General features: G+C 41.8%; 1 protein-coding gene across 3 annotated transcripts in view; it reads right to left on the bottom strand.

Moving 5' to 3' along the window:
* The window catches only part of FRAS1 (Fraser extracellular matrix complex subunit 1), a 463,649-nt gene that overhangs the window by 67,639 nt on the left and 374,560 nt on the right, over window positions 1-21,450 (bottom strand). For 2 of the 3 annotated variants that reach the window (XM_061192399.1, XM_061192400.1), the window contains exons 45-49: window positions 20,224-20,412; window positions 18,681-18,800; window positions 18,225-18,404; window positions 1,461-1,585; window positions 1,036-1,176 (exon numbers count right to left, since the gene is read on the bottom strand). In XM_061192399.1, coding sequence (XP_061048382.1) covers window positions 1,036-1,176; window positions 1,461-1,585; window positions 18,225-18,404; window positions 18,681-18,800; window positions 20,224-20,412 — 755 coding nt within the window. The remainder of the gene's footprint in view (window positions 1-1,035; window positions 1,177-1,460; window positions 1,586-18,224; window positions 18,405-18,680; window positions 18,801-20,223; window positions 20,413-21,450) is intronic. The other variant, XM_061192401.1, reaches the window with a different exon arrangement.

The following is a 21,450-nucleotide window of genomic DNA, read 5'->3' as shown; positions in this document are numbered from 1 at the left end:
CTGGGGTCCAGACTCTTGGCTGCTGTGTCGCAACGCAAATGTTCCAAGCACGCTTGACTACAGGGCCTTTGCCCTCCTGATTCGTCTGCCTGGAAAGGGATTCTCCCAGGAAACGGCATAGCCTGCTCTTTCTCTTCCTATCTCTGCTCAAATATCAGCTCCTCAGAGAAGCGTTCCCTGACCACTCTGCTTGAAACAGCACACCCATCAATCTCTATCGCTCTGTCTCTTTATTTTTATTCCTAGCACTTATCATATCTGACATGATATTCTATGTTCTTTCATTCTTTATTGTCTGTCCCCCTAACCAAAGGTTGTAAACGCCCTAAGGCTGGAACTTTGATCTGCTTTGTTCACAGCGCTGTCTTTAGCATCTAGAGCAGACCTTGGAACTTAGCAGGTAGTAAATATTTGCTGAAAGAATGAATAAATAAATGAATGCATGCTGGCACGGGGAAGGGCATACATAGAACTAATTAATAAGTGCATGGTACTCTTAATGGAAGCTAAATCATGTCAGCGTGTTAGATACTTTAATTAGAAAGCATTAGGAGAGGAAGAGTTTAGTCTCTACATGCCCTATTTTACTGTGTAAAGCCGGGTTCTTTGAGAATGCTCAAATTGCAATAATTAGTTGTCACCCACTGAAGTCTCAGTAAAGGAGGTAAAAGTGTATAGGTGAAGAAATTCCTTGTTCACTAATAGGGAGTAATAAAAACACTATATAAAATGTCATCTACCTAATTTTCTGTGGATCATAATAAAAATCATCATGTTAAAATGATTGTTGCACATAATCATAGGAAAGAATAAACGTATTTAGGGTTTCAGAAAGGGTTGAAAAACAACTTGATTTCAAATGTATTTAGTTTCTCTTTTCCAGCAGGCCATGGTATGTTCTGGTTTCTAATCCTTCAAGGATGCTTGCACTACACTCACCATCCCACCCCACCCTCAGGATGCACTGTCGCAAAGCAATAGATGCCACTAGATCAGCCTCTCATTCGGCCGGAGAACCCAGGGGAGGACTCTTACCTCTGTGTCTGCATCTACCGCCTTCAGCTCAAACTCTGTGATGGTCTTCCTCACACCTTCCTGTACCCGCATCCCCAAGTTCTGTACAACGGGCAGCGAGTCATCCACAGGGCGAAGAGTAATGTGGAAAGTCTGAGTCACCTACATGGCAGAAAAGTGCAGGTGGGTCACCTGTCCCCAGCACCCACCCGAGAAGAAGGTAGGCGCTCTCTGCGTTCCCTTTCACACCATTCCTGGCATGATTGACCAACCAGGAACCCAGAAGTGAGCTCTCTCTGGCAAGATAGAGTTCTCTTTGCCTCTGTCCTGGGCTGAGAGCAGAGGGGAATGAAGTTCTCATAGCACCGGTGGCTCAGCACCCTCCAATCAAAGAAGATGGCGCTGCATCAATACCCATCAAGGAGGGAAGCAAGTTCCTCACCCACCTCGTTGACTCCATTGGAGAGCGTAAAGCTGAAGGCATCTGAATGCTTCTCGGTCTCACTGGAGTGGATATACTGAATGCGTCCTGAAGTGAGGTCAGCTTGAGTAAAGGAACTAATCTGGATACCTAGCAAAAGAAGACGACAGAACCAGAGAAAGGGTGTCAAGAGGCTAGCCATCTCCCTTGGGTGAGGGAAATGGCACACTCACCAGAGAGAGTCCTTTGTAGTTTTCTTATAGCATTGATGTGCTGCCCTCTGAGACCTTGGGTTAGAGTTGCTTGTGTGTTTTTTCCCTACAACAGCATATGTTCTGTGGGAGCACATGCTAACTTAATTATCTAGCCTTCTACTATGTGCCAAGGTAAAGCAGGTGCTCAATAAATGTTATTCTCCTTTCTCTTGGGGTTTATGTATGCAGGTCAAATCTGTGAAAGGTAGAGCCATTGCCTTATTCTCCAAACTCCTCGCTCTTAAGTTTTATATTTCCCCATAGCCTCATAGTCCTTTCTGAAAACCTGCCCTAATTTTTAATATTGTGTGATGGCTTAGCATTTAAACTCTGGAGTCATAGGGCTTGGCTAAACATAGCCTTGTTTTTGTGATTAGTGAGCCATCCCCGGCACCCATAATTTCCTTGGATATTCTTCAAGGTCCCTTTCACTCTTGGATCTATGATTCTAGCTTCTCATATACCACTTTGGCCAGGGTGGAAGTAACAAAGCTTATTGCATGACTTTGAGGTTTGAGCAATCATTCTTTCTCAACTCTAAAATGACCTAGAAAACCAGTGTCTTTTAATAACATGATAACAGAGAAAACTTGTTAATTTTTTTCAGAGTCATTCTAAAAGTTAAAAAAAAAAAAAATCTGAAGTCATGTGATTTTTAAATAATGCCAAGGTATCCCACTAATGAATAATATCTCTATGTTTTCAAATGTCCAACAATATTTGCAAAACAACCCAGAATTCTTGCTTCTATCTTAGGGCTTCTGGGGTTCATCCTCTGGTGCCAGCCAAGACTGAAACAAAATCATATCCTTTAGTCCCTCAGCACAAATTCTCTCTTTCTGATTCTGGGTGTTAGAGTAGTCCTCTATTTAATCTAGTCCATTGCTTTGGTCCTGAAATTCATTTGCTGCTTCCTCGGATTTATTATTTGTCATTGTTAATCCTGGCAAAACCATTTAGTCTTTTCTGTAAAAAAACAAAGAGATTCTTCTTTGACTATTTTACTTTTAACTGTGACATCAATATCATTGCTTTATCTTAAAAATAAAACACATCAACCAGCGTGGTTTACATTTGCAGCTCTCTTTATCACCTGAAATTTGTCACCCAGATAAAATAGCCTCCTGAATATTAGGGCGTTAATTTTTTGATGAGGCATTTTATATTTATGTTCGTGCTTGTTACATCAGCTCTCGACAGGCAAAAAATGTAGCTCCCCCGACCCCTACCTTACAGTTTTGTTTTGTGGTTCTGGACAGAAATCCATACCATTCTTTAAAAATTTAGTAACTTCAGACTGGCTGCACTGAGAAATTTAAACCTATTCCCCTGCTGTGAATCCACTCTCACAGCTCATAGGGAAATACGTGTGTGGATTCTCACAATCAACTGGTCACCTAACTCACTGTTCCCCTTATGAGAGTCTAAGACTGATTAAGAAAGGTGGTAGAACTCATTAGTTAAGTGGGCAGAAAAAAGTTAACATACATAGGAGGCCTATAGCTGCCATCAGAAATGCCAGCTTGCAAGATGGGCTCTCAGCTTCTGTCTAGGAACATGGAATTTTGGTATGTTCTAGACGAAGGATGCCTACACTCTAACTGATAAGAGGGACTCTCTGCGCCTCGATTATTTGTACAATTTGGTTTATGCTGAATACTTGCCTTCCTTCTGGGATTCTACAATTTTGGTTTGTACTAGGTAGAGGGTGCCCATGTAACCAGTCCCCCAATAAAAACCTTGAGCACTGAAAAAAACAAACAAAAAAAGAAAGGTGGTAGATCTTCCTTCCTCTTGGGAAGGAAGTGCTGGGATTGATCTTTTTACTTTTTAACATTTTTTATTGAGGGGAAGTTGACATATAATAAATTATACATATTTAAAGTGTATAATTTCATTATCTTTGGTACATCCATGAAACCATCACCTCAGTCAAAATAGGAATGTATCCATTACCCCAAAAGTTTTTAACTGACACTCTGTAATCCTTCCATCCTTCCCTTTCTTGTGCCCTACCCCATCCCAAAGAAGCAAATGAATTGTCATCTGTCATTATAGGTTAGTTGGTATTTTCTCTAATTTTTTATAAATAGAATCATACAGTATATACTATTTTATGCATTTCTTACACTTAGCATAATTGTTTTTGAGTTATCCATATTGTAGCATGTATTAATAGTTCATTCCTTTTCATTGCCGAGTAGTATTCCATTGGATGGTTATAGCATAGATTGTTTATCCATTTTCCTGTTCATGGACATTTAGGTTATTTCCAGTTTGGGGCTATTACAAATAAGGCTGCTATGATCACTTATGCACAAGTCTTTATCTGGACACAAGTTTTCATTCTTCCTGGGTAAATCTCTAAGAGTGGGAGGGTGGGAATATATGTAAGGTGTATGCTTAACTTTTTAGGAAACTGCCAAACTGTTTTCCAAAGTGGTAGTACTATTTTACATTCCCGCTAGCAGTGCATGAGAGCTCTGGGCTTGATCTTAATGGGTCTTTCCCAATTCAGTCTAGCAAACATTGAGTACCTACCATGTGCAGAACACTGTTTCAGATTTGCTTATATAGACTGTTTTATCTCAACAGCTCTGGGAGGTCAAGGTTGGCATTATTTTTCTAGATTATGATGCTAATAAAATTAGGAAAGAAATGTGACCTATCTGAGGTCACACAGCTAATAAGAGAGCACTGCTGAGACTGGAACTCAAGGTTGTCCACTTTGAAAGTTTAGGCCTGCTGGGAGTACTTTTTTTTTTTCTTACGTGATTACATGTTGAAATGACACACACACATATATACACACACACATATATATATGTATGTATATATATACATACATATATATATATTTTATTCTGTTAGGAGTACTTTTTGTAAAACTTATCTAGCTTTTCTGGGCTAGACAAGGAGCCTCTTGGATTTCACCCTTATCCTTTAATTTTTTTTTCAATATAAAAGGGATACATGTCCATTAAAGAAAATGTGAAAAACACAGAAAAGTAGTAAAGAATCACAAAACCAATCATAGTTCTACCACTGAAATATCACCATTATAATTTTTTTGAATTGAATCATAGAATAATTTTTTGACTATAACCTTTTTCTTGTCTGAAATATTGATTTTGATGGGGTATTTAATATTATCATTTAAGTGATATCCATAATTAAGTGCAGGAGGGTAACAAGTTGCATTATAAGGTAAGCTTCAAGCGGACAAGATTTTGTTGTTTCTTCACCAATGTGCACCTAGAATAGTGCCTGGCACACAGTAGGTTCTCAAAACATATTTGGTGAATGAATTTAGTTCATCCACTACAGTTAATATCTAAGAGGTCCTATTAAGCACAGATTTTCAATCTCTGTACACTTAAAACAATTTTTTTTAGCTGTTGCTAATTGGGTATTGGAAGACTTTAGTTGTTCACTCACCTGCAAGATGGTGCTTCTAATAACATATTGTCCCTACTGGCTGTCACAGCAGGTAGTTACCGTTTGAAATATCTTGAAGGCTTTTAATCCCATCCAAAGTGTTTTCAGTCACCAACCTGCTGACTAAACTATGTATCTGGCAGTGTTACGGAGACCCACATTAACCCTGTCAGTTTTTCCAGTTCCCCTGGAGGGCTAGCACATTAGAGAAAGTTCAGTCCATGTCAGGGAAGTGGTCTGAGAAAAAAGCATCTTTGAAGAAACTGCCTTCCTAATGGGATGTTAGGAGATCGCCCTGGCCCTCCTGGCTTTCAGCACAGCTGTGGATGGCTCTATGCCTGTTGTCTGCTCCCACCTCAAGCTCAGGCTGTGGGAGAGTCTCAGCTTCTCTGCTTCAGATTTTCTTCCAAGCCTCCTGTTGTGGAATGAGTTATGTCCCCCCATATTCATACATTGACATCCTAACCCTCAGTACCTCACAATGTGACCTTATTTGGAAATAGGATCATTGCAGATGTAATTAGTTAAGATGAGGTCATTACGATGGGTCCTAATCCAATTCGACTAATGTCCTTACAAAAGGGGAAATTTCGACACAGACATACACGTAGAGGGAGAATGCCATGTGAACATGAAGACAGGTATCTACAAGCCCAGGAGAGAGGTCTGGAACAGAGCCTTCCCTCAGGAGGAACCAACCCTGCCAACACCATGATCTCAGACTTCCAGCCCCTAGATCTGCGACACAATAGATTTCTGCTGTTTAAGCTGCTCAGTCTCCGGTGCTTTACGATGGTGGCCCTAGCAGACTAATACACCCCTGCTCTTGGGAGAACCCAAACTAAGACACTGACTGCAGCTTATTCTGGTTGGTGTCACAATATTGAGAGGCTGAGATAAAAGAGGAAGCCAAAGAATACCTTTGCTAAAGCATCACCTCTGGGAAGTCCTTCCTAACTCACCCCCAGCCCACTCTTAGGTGGGACTCACAGCATCTTGGCTCCTAATATCCTCTCACATGTTGCTGTCACAACTACTGGAACACACTCGCACATATTACATGTCTCCCACTTCCAAAATCTAAGCTTTCTCCTGCAGCAGCTACTCAATAAATGTTTCCTGAAGGTGAGAACGAGTGTGTGCTGGAGATTGCTAAATCCAATATTACTGCTCCCCTACTTAAAAATACAACTGCTGACTATTAGTTAAGTGACTAGAGGCCCAGTTAGGGTCTAGATTTCCCAGCAACCTCACAGCTTTGTGTAGCTAAATCCTTGTCACTGGGATGTGATCTAAAGGGATATGGGAGGGAGGACCTTCAAGATGGTGGAGGAGTAAGACATGGAGATCAACTTCCTCCTCACAAATACATCAAAATTACATCTACATGTGGAACAACTCCTACAGAACACCTACTGAACGTTGGCAGAAGACCTCAGACTTCCCAAAAGGCAAGAAACTTCCCAGGTACCTGGGTAGGGCAAAAGAAAAAGGAAAAATAGAGACAAAAGAATAGGGATGGGACCTGCACCTCTGGGAGGGAGCTGTGAAGGAGGAAAAGTTTCCACACACTAGGACGCCCCTTCACTGGTGGAGATGAGGGGTGGGCAGGGGGGGAAGCTTTGGAGCCATGGAGGAGAGCGCAGCAACAGGGGTGCAGAGGGCAAAGTGGAGAGATTCCCGCACAGAGGATCGCTGCCTACCAGCACTCACCAGCCTGAGAGGCTTGTCTGCTCACCCGCCAGGGCAAGTCGGGGCTGGGAGCTCAGGCTCGGGCTTCAGAGGACAGATCCCAGGGAGAAGACTGGGGTTGGCTGCGTGAACACAGACTGAAGGGGGCTAGTGTGCCACAGCTAGCCAGGAGGGAGTCCAGGAAAAAGTCTGGACCTGCCTAAGAGGCAAGAGACAATTGTTTCGGGGTGCGCAAGGAGAGGGGATTCAGAGCACCACATGAACGAGCTCCAGAGAAGGGCATGAGCCGCAGCTATCAGAGTGGACACCAGAGATGGGCATGAAACACTACGGCTGCTGCTGCAGCCACAAAGAAGCCTGTGTGCAAGCACAGGTCACTAGTCACACTTCCCCTCCCGGGAGCCTGTGCAGCCCGCCACTACCAGGGTCCCGTGATCCAGGGACAACTTCCCCGGGAGAATACACGGTGCACCTCAGGCTGTTGCAATGTCACGCAGGCCTCTGCTGCCACAGGCTCGCCCTGCATTCCGTACCCCTCCCTCTCCCCGGCCTGAGTGAGCCAGAGCCCCCTAATCAGCTGCTCCTTTAACCCCGTCCTGTCTGAGCAAAGAACAGATGCCCTTAGGCGACCTACACGCAGAGGCGGGTCCAAATCCAAAGCTGAACCCCTGGAGCTGTGTGAACAAAGAAGAGAAAGGGAAATTTCTCCCAGCAATCTCGGAGTAGAGGATTGAAACTCCACAATCAACTTCCTGTACCCTGCATCTCTGGAATACCTGAATAGACAACGAATCATCCCAAAATTGAGGAGGTGGACTTTGGGAGCAACTGTAGACTTGGGGTTTGCTTTCTGCGCCTAATTTGTTTCTAGTTTTATGTTTACCTTAGTTTAGTATTTAGAACTTATTATCATTGGTAGATTTGTTTATTGATTTGGTTGCTTGCTTCCCTTTTTTTAAAATATATATGTATATATTTTCCTTTTTCTCCTTTTGTGAGTGTGTATGTGTATACTTCTTTGTGTGATTTTGTCTGTATAGGTTTGCTTTTACCATTTGTCCTAGGGTTCTGTCTGTCCATTTTTTTTTTAGTATAGTTTTTAGCGCTTGTTATCATTAGTGGATTTGTTTATTGGTTTGGTTGCTCTCCTCTTTTCTTTTTATTACTTTTTTATTTTAACAATATATTTTTTAATTTTTAATTTTAATAACTTTATTTAATTTATTTTTTCTTTCTTTCTTTCTTTTTCTTTTCTCCCTTTTCATCTGAGGCATGTGGCTGACAGGGTCTTGGTGCTCTGGCCAGGCGTCAGGCGTGAGCCTCTGAAATGGGAGAGCTGAGTTCAGGACATTGGTCCACCAGAGACCTTCTGGCCCCTCGTAATATCAATCAGAGAGAGCTCTCCCAGAGAACTCCATCTCAACGCTAAGACCCAGCTCCACTCAACGACCAGCAAGCTTCAGTGCTGGACATCCCATGACAAACAACTAGCAAGACAGGAACACAACCCCACCCATTAGCAGAGAGGCTGCCTAAAATCATAATAAGTTCACAGGCACACCAAAACACACCACTGGACGTGGTCCTGCCCACCAGAAAGACAAGATCCAGCCTCATCCACCAGAACACAGGCACTAGTCCCCTCCACCAGGAAGCCTACACAACCCACTGAACCAACCTTAGCAACTGGGGGCAGACACCAAAAACAACGGGAACTACGAACCTGCAGCCTGTGAAAAGGAGACCCCAAACACAGTAAGCGAAATGAGAAGACAGAGAAATACACAGCAGATGAAGGAGCAATATAAAAACCCAACAGACTAAACAAATGAAGAGGAAATAGACAGTCTACCTGAAAAAGAATTCAGAGCAGTGATAGTAAAGATGATCCAAAATCGTGGAAATAGAATGGAGAAAATATAAGAAACATTTCACAAGGACTTAGAAGAACTAAAGAGCAAAGAAACAATGACGAACAACACAATAAATGAAATTAAAAATTCTCTACAAGGAATCAATAGCAGAATAACTGAGGCAGAAGAACGGATAAGTGACCTGGAAGATAAAATAGTGGAAATAACTACCGCAGAGAAGAAAAAAGAAAAAAGAATGAAAAGAATTGAGGACAGTCTCAGAGACCTCTGGGATGACATTAAAAGCACCAAAATTTGAAATATAGGGGTCTCAGAAGAAGAAGAGAAAACAAAAGGGACTGAGAAAATATTTGAAGGATTATAGATGAAAACTTCCCTAATATGGGAAAGGAAATAGTCAATCAAGTCCAGGAAGCGCAGAGAGTACCATACAGGATAAATCCAAGGAGAAACATGCCAAGAAACACATATATATATTTTTTAACATCTTTATTGGAGTATAATTGCTTTACACTGGTGTGTTAGTTTCTGCTTTATAACAAAGTGAATCAGCTATACATATACATATATCTCCATATGTCCACCCTCTTGCGTCTCCCTCCCACCCTCCCTAGCACACCCCTCTAGGTGGTCATAAAGCACCCAGCTGATCTCCCTGTGCTATCCGGCTGCTTCCCACTAGCTATCTATTTTACATTTGGTAGTATATATAAGTCCATGCCACTCTCTCACTTTGTGCCAGCTTACCCTTCCACCTCCCCAAGTCCTCAAGTTCATTCTCTTCGTCTGCGTCTTTATTCCAGTCCTGCTCCTAGGTTCTTCAGAACCTTTTTTTTTTTTTTTTTAGATTCCATATATATGTGTCAGCATACGGTATTTGTTTTTCTCTTTCTGACTTACTTCACTCTGTATGACAGACTCTAGGTCCATCCACCTCACTACAAATAACTCAATTTTGTTTCGTTTTATGGCTGGGTAATATTCCATTGTATATATGTGTCACATCTTCTTTATCCATTCATCTGTCAATGGACACTTAGGCTACTTCCATGTCCTGGTTACTGTAAATAGAGCTGCAATGAACATTGTGGTACACGACTCTTTTTGAATTATGGTTTTCTCAGGGTATATGCCCAGTAGTGGGATTGCTGGGTCGTATGGTAGTTCTATTTTTAGTTTTTTAAGGAACTCCCATACTGTTCTCCATAGTGGCTGTATCAATTTACAATCCAACCAACAGTGTAAGAGGGTTCCCTTTTCTCCACACCCTCTCCAGCATTTATTGTTTGTAGATTTTTTCATCATGGCCATTCTGCCTGGTGTGAGGTAATACCTCATTGTAGTTTTCATTTGCATTTCTCTAATGATTAGTGATGCTGAGCATTCTTTCATGTATTTGTTGGTAAACTGTATATCTTCTTTGGAGAAATCCAAGACACATATTAATCAAACTATCAAAAATTAAATACAAAGAAAAAATATTACAAACAGCAAGGGAAAAGCAACAAATAACATATAAGGGAATCCCCATCAGGTTAACAGCTGATCTTTCAGCAGAAACGCTGCAAACCAGAATGGTGTGGCAGGACATATTTAAAGTGATAAAAGGGAAAGACCTACAACCAAGATTACTCTACCCAGCAAGGATCTCATTCAGATTCGATGGAGAAATTAAAACCTTTACAGACAAGCAAAAGCTAAGAGAATTCAGCACCACCAAACCAGCTTTACAACAAATGCTAAAGGAACTTCTCTAGGCAGGAAACACAGGAGAAGGAAGGACCTACAATAACAAACCTAAACAATTAAGAAACTGGTAATAGGAACATACATACTGATAATTACTTTAAATGTAAATGGATTAAATGCTCCAACCAAAAGACATAGACTGGCTGAATGGATACAAAAACAAGACCCATATATACGCTGTCTACAAGAGACCCATTTCAGACCTAGGGACACATACAGACTGAAAGTGAGGGGATGGAAAAAGATATTCCATGCCAATGGAAATCAAAAGAAAGCTGGAGTAGCAATTCTCATATCAGACAAAATAGACTTTAAACTAAGGACTATGACAAGCCACAAAGAAGGACACTACATAATGATCAAGTGATCAATCCAAGAAGAAGATAAACAATTGTAAATATTTATGCACTCAACATAGGAGCACCTCAATACATAAGGCAAATGTTAACAGCCATAAAAGGGAAAATTGACAGTAACACAGTAATAGTGGGAGACTTTAACACCCCACTTCACCAATGGACAGATCATCCAAAATGAAAATAAATAAGGAAACACAAGGTTTAAATGACACATTAGACAAGATGGACTTAATTGATATTTATAGGACATTCCATCCCAAAACAACAGAATACACTTTCTTCTCAAGTGCTCATGGAACATTCTCCAGGATAGATCATATCTTGGGTCACAAATCAAACCTCGGTAAATTTAAGAAAATTGAAATCATATCAAGTATCTTTTCCAACCACAATGCTATAAGACTAGATATCAATTACAGAAAAGAAACTGTAAAAAATACAAACACATGGAGGCTAAACAATATGCTACTAAATAACTAAGAGATCACTGAAGAAAACAAAGAGGAAATCAAAAACTACCTAGAAACAAATGACAATGAAAACACGATGACCCAAAACCTATGGGATGCAGCAAAAGCAGTTCTAAGAGGGAAGTTTATAGCAATACCATCCTACCTCAAGAAACAAGAAAAATCTCAAATAAACAATGTAACCTTACACCTAAAGCAATTAGAGAAAGAAGAACAAAAAATCCCCAAATTTAGCAGAAGGAAAGAAATCATAAAGATCAGATCAGAAATAAATGAAAAAGAAATGAAGGAAATGATAGCAAAGATCAATAAAACTAAAAGCTGGTCCTTTGAGAAGATAAACGAAATTGATAAACCATTAGCCAGACTCATCAAGAAAAAAAGGGGGCTTCCCTGGTGGTGCAGTGGTTGAGAATCTGCTTGCCAATGCAGGGGACACAGGTTCGAGCCCTGGTCTGGGAAGATCCCACATGCCGCGGAGCAACTAGGCCCGTGAGCCACAACTACTGAGCCTGCGCATCTGGAGCCTGTGCTCCGCAACAAGAGAGGCCACGATAGTGAGAGGCCCATGCACCGCGATGAAGAGTGGCCCCCGCTTGCCGCAACTAGAGAAAGCCCTCGCACAGAAATGAAGACCCAACACAGCCAAAAATAAATAAATTAATTAATTAATTTAAAAAAAAACAAGAAAAAAGAAAAAAGGGAGAAGACTCAAATCAACAGAATTAGAAATGAAAAAGGTAAAGTAACAACTGACACTGCAGAAATACAAAGGATCATGAGAGATTACTACAAGCAACTTTATGCCAATAAAATGGACAACCTGGAAGAAATGGACAAATTCTTAGAAAAGCACAACCTTTTGAGACTGAACCAGGAAGAAATAGAAAATATAAACACACCAATCACAAGCACTGAAATTAAGACTGTAATTAAAAATCTTCCAACAAAAAAAAGCCCAGGACCAGATGGCTTCACAGGCAAATTCTATCAAACATTTAGAGAAGAGCTAACACCTATCCTTCTCAAACTCTTCCAAAATACAGCAGAGGGAGGAACACTCCCAAATTCATTCTATGAGGCCAACATCACGCTGATACCAAAATCAGACAAAGATGTCACAAAAAAAGAAAACTACAGGCCAATAACACTGATGAACATAGATGCAAAAATCCTCAACAAAATACTAGCAAACAGAATCCAACAGCACATTAAAAGGATCATACACCATGATCAAGTGGGATTTATCCCAGGAATGCAAAGATTCTTCAATATACACAAATCAATCAATGTGATACACCATATTAACAAACTGAAGGAGAAAAACCATATGATTATCTCAATAGATGCAGGAAAGTCTTTTGACAAAATTCAACACCCATTTATGATAAAAACCCTCCCAAAAGTAGGCATAGAGGGAACTTACCTCAACATAATAAAGGCCATATATGACAAACCCACAGCCAACATCGTTCTCAATGGTGAAAAACTGAAACCATTTCCACTAAGATCAGGAACAAGACAAGGTTGCCCACTCTCACCACTATTATTCAATACAGTTTTGGAAGTTTTAGCCACAGCAGTCAGAGAAGAAAAAGAAATAAAAGGAATCTAAATCGGAAAAGAAGAAGTAAAACTGTCAGTGTTTGCAGATGACATGATACTATACATAGAGAATCCTAAAGATGCCACCAGAAAACTACTAGAGCTAATCAATGAATTTGGTAAAGTAGCAGGATACAAAATTAATGCACAGAAATCTATTGCATTCCCATACACTAATGATGAAAAATCTGAAAGAGAAATTAAGGAAACACTCCCATTTACCACTGAAACAAAAAGAATAAAATACCTAGGAATAAACCTACCTAAGGAGACAAAAGACCTGTATGCAGAAAACTATACGACACTGATGAAAGAAATTAAAGATGATACAAACAGATGGAGAGATATACCATGTTCTTGGATTGGAAGAATCAATTGTGAAAATGAGTATACTACCCAAAGCAATGTACAGATTCAATGCAATCCCTGCCAAACTACCAATGGCATTTTTCACAGAACTAGCACAAAAAAATTCACAATTTGTATGGAAACACAAAAAACCCCAAATAGCCAAAGCAATCTTGAGAAAGAAAAACGAACCTGGAGGAATCAGGCTCCTGGACTGCAGACTATACTACAAAGCTACAGTAATCAAGACAGTATGGTATGGCACAAAAACCGAATATAGATCAACGGAACAGGATAGAAAGCCCAGAGAGAAACCCCTGCACATATGGTCACCTTATCTTTGATAATGGAGGCAAGAATACACAAAAGAGAAAAGAAAGCTTCTTCAGTAAGTGGTGCTGGCAAAACTGGACAGCTACATGGAAAAGAATGAAATTAGAACACTCCTTAACACTGTATACAAAAGGATTACAGACCTAAATGTAAGGCCAGACACCATAAAACTCTTAGAGGAAAACATAGGCAGAACACTATATGACATAAATCACAGCAAGATCCCTTTTGAGCCACCTCCTAGAGAAATGAAAATAAAAACAAACAAAAAATAAATGGGACCTAATGAAACTTAAAAGCTTTGGCACAGCAAAGGAAACCATAAAGAAGACGAAAGACAACCCTCAGAATGGGAGAAAATATTTGCAAATGAAGCAACTGACAAAAGATTAATCTTCAAAATATACAAGCATCTCATGTAGCTCAATATCCAAAAAACAAGCAACCCAATCCAAAAATTGGCAGAAGACCTAAATAGACATTTCTCCAAAGAAGCTATACAGATTGCTAACAAACACATGAAACGATGCTCAGCATCACTAATCATTAGAGAAATGCAAATCAAAACTACAATGAGGTATCACCTCATACCAGTCAGAATGGCCATCATCAAAAAGTCTACGAATAATAAATGCTGGAGAGGGTGTGGAGAAAAGGGAACCCTCTTGCACTGTTGGTGGGAAGGTAAATTGATACCGCCACTATGGAGAACAGTATGGAGGTTCCTTAAAAGTCTAAAAATAGAACTACCATATGACTCAGCAATCCCACTACTGGGCATATACCCTGAAAAAACCATAATTCAAAAAGAGTCATGCACCACAATGTTCACTGCAGCACTATTTACAATAGCCAGGATATGGAAGCAACCTAAGTGTCCATCAACAGATGAACAAATAAAGAAGATGTGGCACATATATACAATGGAATATTACCCAGCCATAAAAAGAAATGAAATTGAGTTATTTGTAGTGAGGTGGATGGACCTAGAGTCTGTCATACAGAGTGAAGTAAGTCAGAAAGAGAAAAACAAATACCGTATGCTAGCACATATATATAGAATCTAAAAAAAAAAAAAAGGTTCTGAAGAACCTAGGGGCAGGAGAGGAGTAAAGACACAGATGTAGAGAATGTACTTGAGGACATGGGGAGGGGGAAGGGTAACCTGGGATGAAGTAAGAGAGTGTCATTGACATATATACACTATCAAATGTAAAATAGATAGTGGGAAGCAGTTGCATCGCACGGGGAGATCAGCTCTGTGCTTTGTGAATACCTAGAGGGGTGTGCTAGGGAGGGTGGGAGGGAGACACAAGAGGGAGGGGATATGGGGATATATGTATATATATAGCTGACTCGCGTTGTTATGCAGCAGAAACTAACACACTATTGTAAAGCAATTATACTTCAATACAGATGTTAAAAAAATGATGACTTAAAAAAAAAAAAGGGATATGGGTTCTTCCAGTAATACTCCCGGAAAAGAAATGCATGTGGGCGCCACTGGTCTTTCCTCCCTGGCTGCTGGTTGGGGGATGATGACAGTACACTCTGGGCCACATGCCTCTGGATTTTGCTGTGAGCAAAAATGAACTTCTTGTGGAAGGTACTGTATTTTGCAGTCTCTTTGTTCCAGCAGCTTAGCTTCTATCCTGATAATATAACTTCTTACTCTAATTTCCCAAGAAGAAGAGGGTCCTCAGGGTCACTGACATGAGGGTGTGGGCCCTCAACCTTGCAAAGAGCCCACACAGGGACTAGAGCCTCACGTGGCTCTCCTCTGGGGGAGGAGGTTCGCGGCTGTCTTCCGCACGGTTCCCATGGACACATGGCTCCCTGTGACTCCTTGCGGGGAGAAAAGAGAACCTTTACACCTTTTGCATCTAAAGAGAACAATCACAATCAGCTGACTAAGAGAGATGGCATAAAGCTAAGAGCACTTCATAGTTAACGATCAAGATGATGTCTGCAAGCACTTGGTGGCAAATGATAATTCCCAGAGGCATCCAGTCCCCAAATATCTCAGTGCCTGCACTAGAGACACTGGTCTCTAGACCAGTGCTCTGCTCTGCTCTTCTTGGAAACAGGCTCCAGCCCAGCCTCAGCTCCTGGTAGACCCATCCTCACCCACGGAGACTAATGGGGTGAGGTGCTTTTCTCCAAGGTGTAGTCAGCCGCCTTCAGAAAGGGTGATCCATAATCAACATGGACTTCCTCTGAAGGGAGAGCTTTGACATTTAAAAAGGATTGAATTCATGAATACAGTTCCACTTAGGGGAGACAGGGAAGGAGAGAATGCTGACTAAATGCTATAGAAAGGACTGTGGGGCTGATGGTGTGGGAGGGGCAGGGAAGCCCTGCTCCATTAGAGATGGAGAGGGGCCCCCAAGAGTCAAGATCTTCCTCTCTGGTCTACTTAGAATCTCTAGAAACAGGAGGATTGAGAAGAAATGGTGGGGGTGGGAGAGAACGTGGATTAGGAAGTCAAGCCTGGTGGGAAAGGGCAGGTGAAGGAAGCGCCCCTCCCTCTGTTTCGGGAGGCTGCTTTCCCAAGAGGAGGGAGAAGTGTGATCCCCTATGGGTGGTACCCTGAGCAGTGCTGGCCTAGTCTTGGCATTCAGGATTTAAGCCCAGTGAAGGCTGAGACTGTAAAAACAGAAAAAGCGAATTTGGGGCAGCCTCACACAGGACTCAACACAGCCTGGGGGTCAGAGAAGAGCCAGAGCTGGGACTTACCAGCAGCTGGCAGTGCCTTGCGCGAAGCCCCAAGCCTTTTGGAGCTCTGTGCAGTGTAAATGCAGTTGCCTAACACAACAGCCGAGAGTCAGCCCTTTCATCTTTGGAGAGATATAATCAGCAACCTGACAGAATTCTGGCAGAAGCAATTAGCTCATGAATGATTTATCAGGTATCTCATGCAGCCAAGGTCTTGGGAGTGCTGATCTGCATACTGCCCCCATGAACTCTGGGACAAAAGGGGAGCGCACTGGCTTTAATTTGCATTAGGGATTTTGGCCAATCTGTCCATCCTTCCCCATGCCCTCCCACCATACACATAACTCCCTCCTCCACCATCACGCTGGACCCAGACATGTTCACCTCCACCGGCTCCCCCTCCAGTGCGGTCCTCCATGCATCCCCACTCTCTCCCCAATTCACTCCGCCCCAGCCATACTGGTCTCCTTGCTGCATCTGGAACGTGATAGGCCTGGCTGATCCCACCTCAGGATGTTGACACTCGCCAATCCCCTGTCTGGAATGCTCTTTCCTTTACATGTCAGCATGGCTGGCTCCCTCACTTTCTTCAGATCTCTGCTCATATGTCATCTTATTATTAGGGAGGACTTCCCTCGCCTCCTTGCTCCCTGCACCCCAAGAACGCCCCCATTTCACCCCCTAACTTATCACCGTTGACATATGATATATTTGCTTGCTTGTTTGCTTACTATCTGATTCCCAGCATCAGGGCAAGTACTTTCTCTGTTTTGCTATTTCCGTGGTTGAATGAATGAAGAATCTGTAACCTGAAATCCAAAGAAAACAATGATCTAAATTTCCTGCAAGCTGACACTGCTTCTGTGATGGACCAAATAAAGACAATTCTACCTTTAGATTGTTTATGCAGCAAATATCTCGTATTCCTCACATCCATTCAAGCTGCCAAGTTCTATAGGTTCTCCTCCTGAAATTAACTGCTTCCTTCCTTCCTTCCACCATCTACTGTTTACTGGATACTTACGAGGTACCAGGAATAATCTCTTACATTATTCTCATCTTACTCTTCCCACTGCTGCCCCTCCACGTGAAGCCTCACTAGCTTGCACCTGGCCAAATGAGAAACTTCCTACCCAATGGCACTGCCTCCTTTTTCTTTCAGTTCATCCTGTTGGACACTAGATGAATTTCACTTCCCCTCCCTGTTCATAATTCTGCAGTGACTCCCTATTGCCTATTGAATTAAATAGAGATTACTGATTGCCACTCTGAAGACCCTCCATAAAAATCTCAATCTACCCATGAGCCCAATCAACTACTATTTTCAGAATATATGCTTTAGCAAAACTGGCCCACTCATAATTTTTGGAATGTGCCCACATGCTGTTCCTATCTCTGGGAATAACACAGTTTCTGTCAGCCCAAATTCTATCTTTCAAGTGCACTGTTAAATGCCACCTCTTTGCACCTTCACACCCGATGTAGCTTCTTTCACTTTTGAACTCCTATGATAGCAGGTTTATACAGTTCTTAAAATACCTGCTATCTTCTTCCCTTATGTATGATTATATGCAGAGGTTCCTTATCTTATCCAATAGAGGACTCTAAAGGTTGTGGTTATACCTTATTTATCTTTTTTTTTCCTCTGTAGCAGCTAAACCAAGGTCTTACTCAACATGTATGCTCACTTGCTATTTGTTGAATTCTAGTTATGGAGGCAAGACTGTTTATATCAAATTGTAATTTTTAATTCAACTTCCAGTAAGTAATTATTGAGCATACTTTGTTCTAAGTATAATGCAAGGCAGTATATAATGGTCAGAACTAGTGATGCCAAAAATAAATACTAACAAAGGCAGATTCAAGGTGAATGTGTACACATAGTGTGGCTGCCCCCAGCACTTCCTAAATCCCAGCTTTTGGTTTGATGAAGTCAGAGATGATGGGCTTACCTGGTGATGCTGTGTGTTCCAGGTGGCCCAGCTGGGGCTCTCTGGTGATTCTGTAGATCAGTTCTGCAGGCTCCGTCTCCTGGTCAGTGGCAGAGAGCTGCAGAGTGGTGATTTTCTTCATGGAGTTTTCATCCAAGACCAGCCCTTTATTGGTGGTGATGACTGGTGGGGATTTGTCTTCTGAAAATATCAGAAAGAGTGATTTGAAGTGGGATCATTTTTAGCCTCCTTTCTTCAATTCTGGGCCTGGCGTCCAGGGGTAAGATCAGAATAGTCTCCAGGCCTGTCCCTCAGAGAGCGTATCAAGGAGCCACGGCTTCGCACAACAGACAGGATATGATTCCAGATTTCCACATGAGCACCTAAAGGAAAGGCTCAAGCCTCAAGGTGAGCACAGTATGCACCATTCGACCTCAGAACTGCTGGAGGACTTTTAGAGACCCAGTGCCCCCTTACCCAAAACACTGATGGAAAATGACTGGCCAATCAATTTGTTGCCTTCTCCATCAACCACATCAAATTTAAAAGCAAAGCTCCCGCCAGATTCTCCTTTTCCATGACTGTATTCTACGTGGCCTGTAACAAGGACAAGAAAATCAAAATTTGCTATTAGTGTTTTCTGCCCTTATTTCTGAAATGTCAGGTGAGAATTCAGTTGGTATTCACACCAGTGAATCAATTAACCCCTTCTCACTTAGACATTGCTTTTGACATTTTAATCTAATATTTTCATTTCCTCCCTTTCATCTCCCACTAGCAACTTCCTCATCATCAATGACTCCATCATGATAAAATCATCCTAAGTAGCAAGTAGCATTGCTTACAGTTGAGGCTTGCCGTCTGTGGAAGACTCTAAAGAAGTCTCATGAATAACTAGATCAGCAAAACTGCTCACGTGGAAAATGTGCACTCACCGGACCCACGTCATTGGTGTGACCCTGTTAAATATCCATGTCACAGGGCACGAGGACAGAGAGCTGCAGCCCACATTCTCCCAGAAGCTGTCACTCCCATTTCCCAGTACAGCCTTAATTCATTTTAGGAAAGACACCGGATATATAACCAACCAACAAAGAAATGGATGAACAAAATAAATGAACTCTACCTAGAAGTCAAATGGATCCAAAGGGAAAAATGCAATATATTACGTTTTTGTTAACCCACAGCATCACTTATAAGTACCTAGCAATGAAAAGATAGCCAAACATCTAGGAAGAGGTGCCTGCTCTCATATTCTCAAAAGGGACACTGAGGCATGGAATAATTAAGGACTTATTCCACTCCCTTCACTAAACATGTCTAATGAGATTTTGGCTGCTATCAATTTTGGGCGTTAGTGCAGACGGGACCTTCTGCTCCTAAGGGGACACATTTCCACCTCTAAATGGACCTGCACATCATTACGTGACGTTGGATTACTTTCCTCCCAAATATGTAACTTTCTTTCCTTTTTTACCCCAGAAAGTACTGTACAGTAACTATGTAGCATTTAACATTTATGCTTTTACATTCCATCAGCATTTCCTGGAGGAGGGATGAGCTATGTAATCTCCCTCAGGCAGCTCCAATTTATGCCCTTCCATTTTGCTTAGTTCATTAACTTGTGATCTTTGGGGAGCTGGAAAGAGATATAAATTGTTCACCTAAGGCAGGCATAATTTTCACCTTAATCCATCCCAATTCACTTCTTTTTCCTCTCTCTCTCACACACATTTTTAGCATCATAGCAAGTCAAAATGATTTTTTTCGTCTATAATAGCCCCCAATTTCATCAGTGCTATGTCAAAGCATGAACACATTTTAGCCAAGAAGGAGAGTTTTTTGCAAATCCAAAAAAATTGAGGGGACAAGAAAGAATAAATGAAGCTATAACTCAGCTCTTAGTTCAAAACAAAAGTGCTCAGTTTGCTGCCATAGGCTACCAGGCACTTAACTCTCATTTGACTACTTGGGGGTGGAGTTTCTGGAAGTCTGGGTCGGCAGAAGAGAAGCAGCTGACCTTGGCTGATGTCAGCCTGGGTGAAACTTCGGATGCGGCCTTCAACGGAGATTTGTTCCAGGCTGTCATGCTTTACCAACTGCAGGCGCCCTGCACCAGGATCTTCCTTCAAGATGTACATCACCTGATGGTCATCTGAGTCAGTATCTGTCACTTGCAAGTGCTGTTCTGTGATGGGCGCTATGGATCCTGGAAGAGAATGGGATAGATTAGGTCATTCCCCATCATTGCTTTTGAACAGGACGTCAAATGATTTTAGGAGACTGGAGACTAAATTAACACACATTCCCTGGTCTAAGGAAGTATCAGCTGCCTGCCCTTCTGTTTCCAGATGAATAAAGTTTAATTTCCGTAAGTGAATAGTCCCAACTTCCCAATTTGCTAATCACCCCTTGAGTTTAGATCTGAGCCCCTTTTCTCTTCTGATACACTTTCACTCTCTACCTGTGCTCGCCCTACGCCCGTGACCTTTCAGTTAGTATCTAGATCTATGTAATAACTCCTAGTTCTGTGATATAAATGACTCCCAGACCTATGGTGAAACCTGCTTGGACCTAATTTATTTACTTAAGGATCACCAAATCATAAAAAAACAGCTTTACATAAACTCACAAACATATCTGTTGCCCTCTCAGACTGAAGAGTCAGAATCATTGTTCCTCAAGACAGAATATATGGTGAGGGTCACAGAGCAGGGAGACCTGAGCGCTGGGCCCTGGAAGGCTTGCACAGGTGTTGGGGATGGAGACAAGGCACTGTCTCCTGGAAAACACGTCTTCTCAGGGTCTTCCCCCTTGCTTTCCTCTCCAGCCATTTTCTCACATTAAAAATAGTAAATTCTGATAAAGTAGGTCCTAGTCACTCATGTGTAATACATACTAGTGTTTGGAGTGGCAATCCACCATGGGCCCTGAGTGTCCCTGCATGTTCTTGCTGGGTAATGCCAAGAATGCAAGGCCTGACCACTCATTACCCAGGCCATTCTCAGCGAGTAACCCTGAGGGATGAGGTGACATCTTCCTCTGGGACAAAGATCAGGCTTGCTTATCGCTACTATAACATGGGGAGTTCCCCAAGCTCCGTGTTTCTCTTCTGTAATGCATTACACTGCACACGGAGGTATTCATCTGGGCCCTACACGTCACCCCCATGGGACTTGGAGGGCATTGCGAATAGATGCAAAATTGCTCTTGGCAATGCTGCCTGCTGTGTTGTCACAAAGTACTG

This window comes from Eubalaena glacialis, chromosome 5 (assembly GCF_028564815.1).
Source record: "Eubalaena glacialis isolate mEubGla1 chromosome 5, mEubGla1.1.hap2.+ XY, whole genome shotgun sequence".
Classification (NCBI taxonomy): Eukaryota; Metazoa; Chordata; class Mammalia; order Artiodactyla; family Balaenidae; genus Eubalaena; species Eubalaena glacialis.
This window is presented reverse-complemented; position numbering and strand designations above follow the sequence as displayed.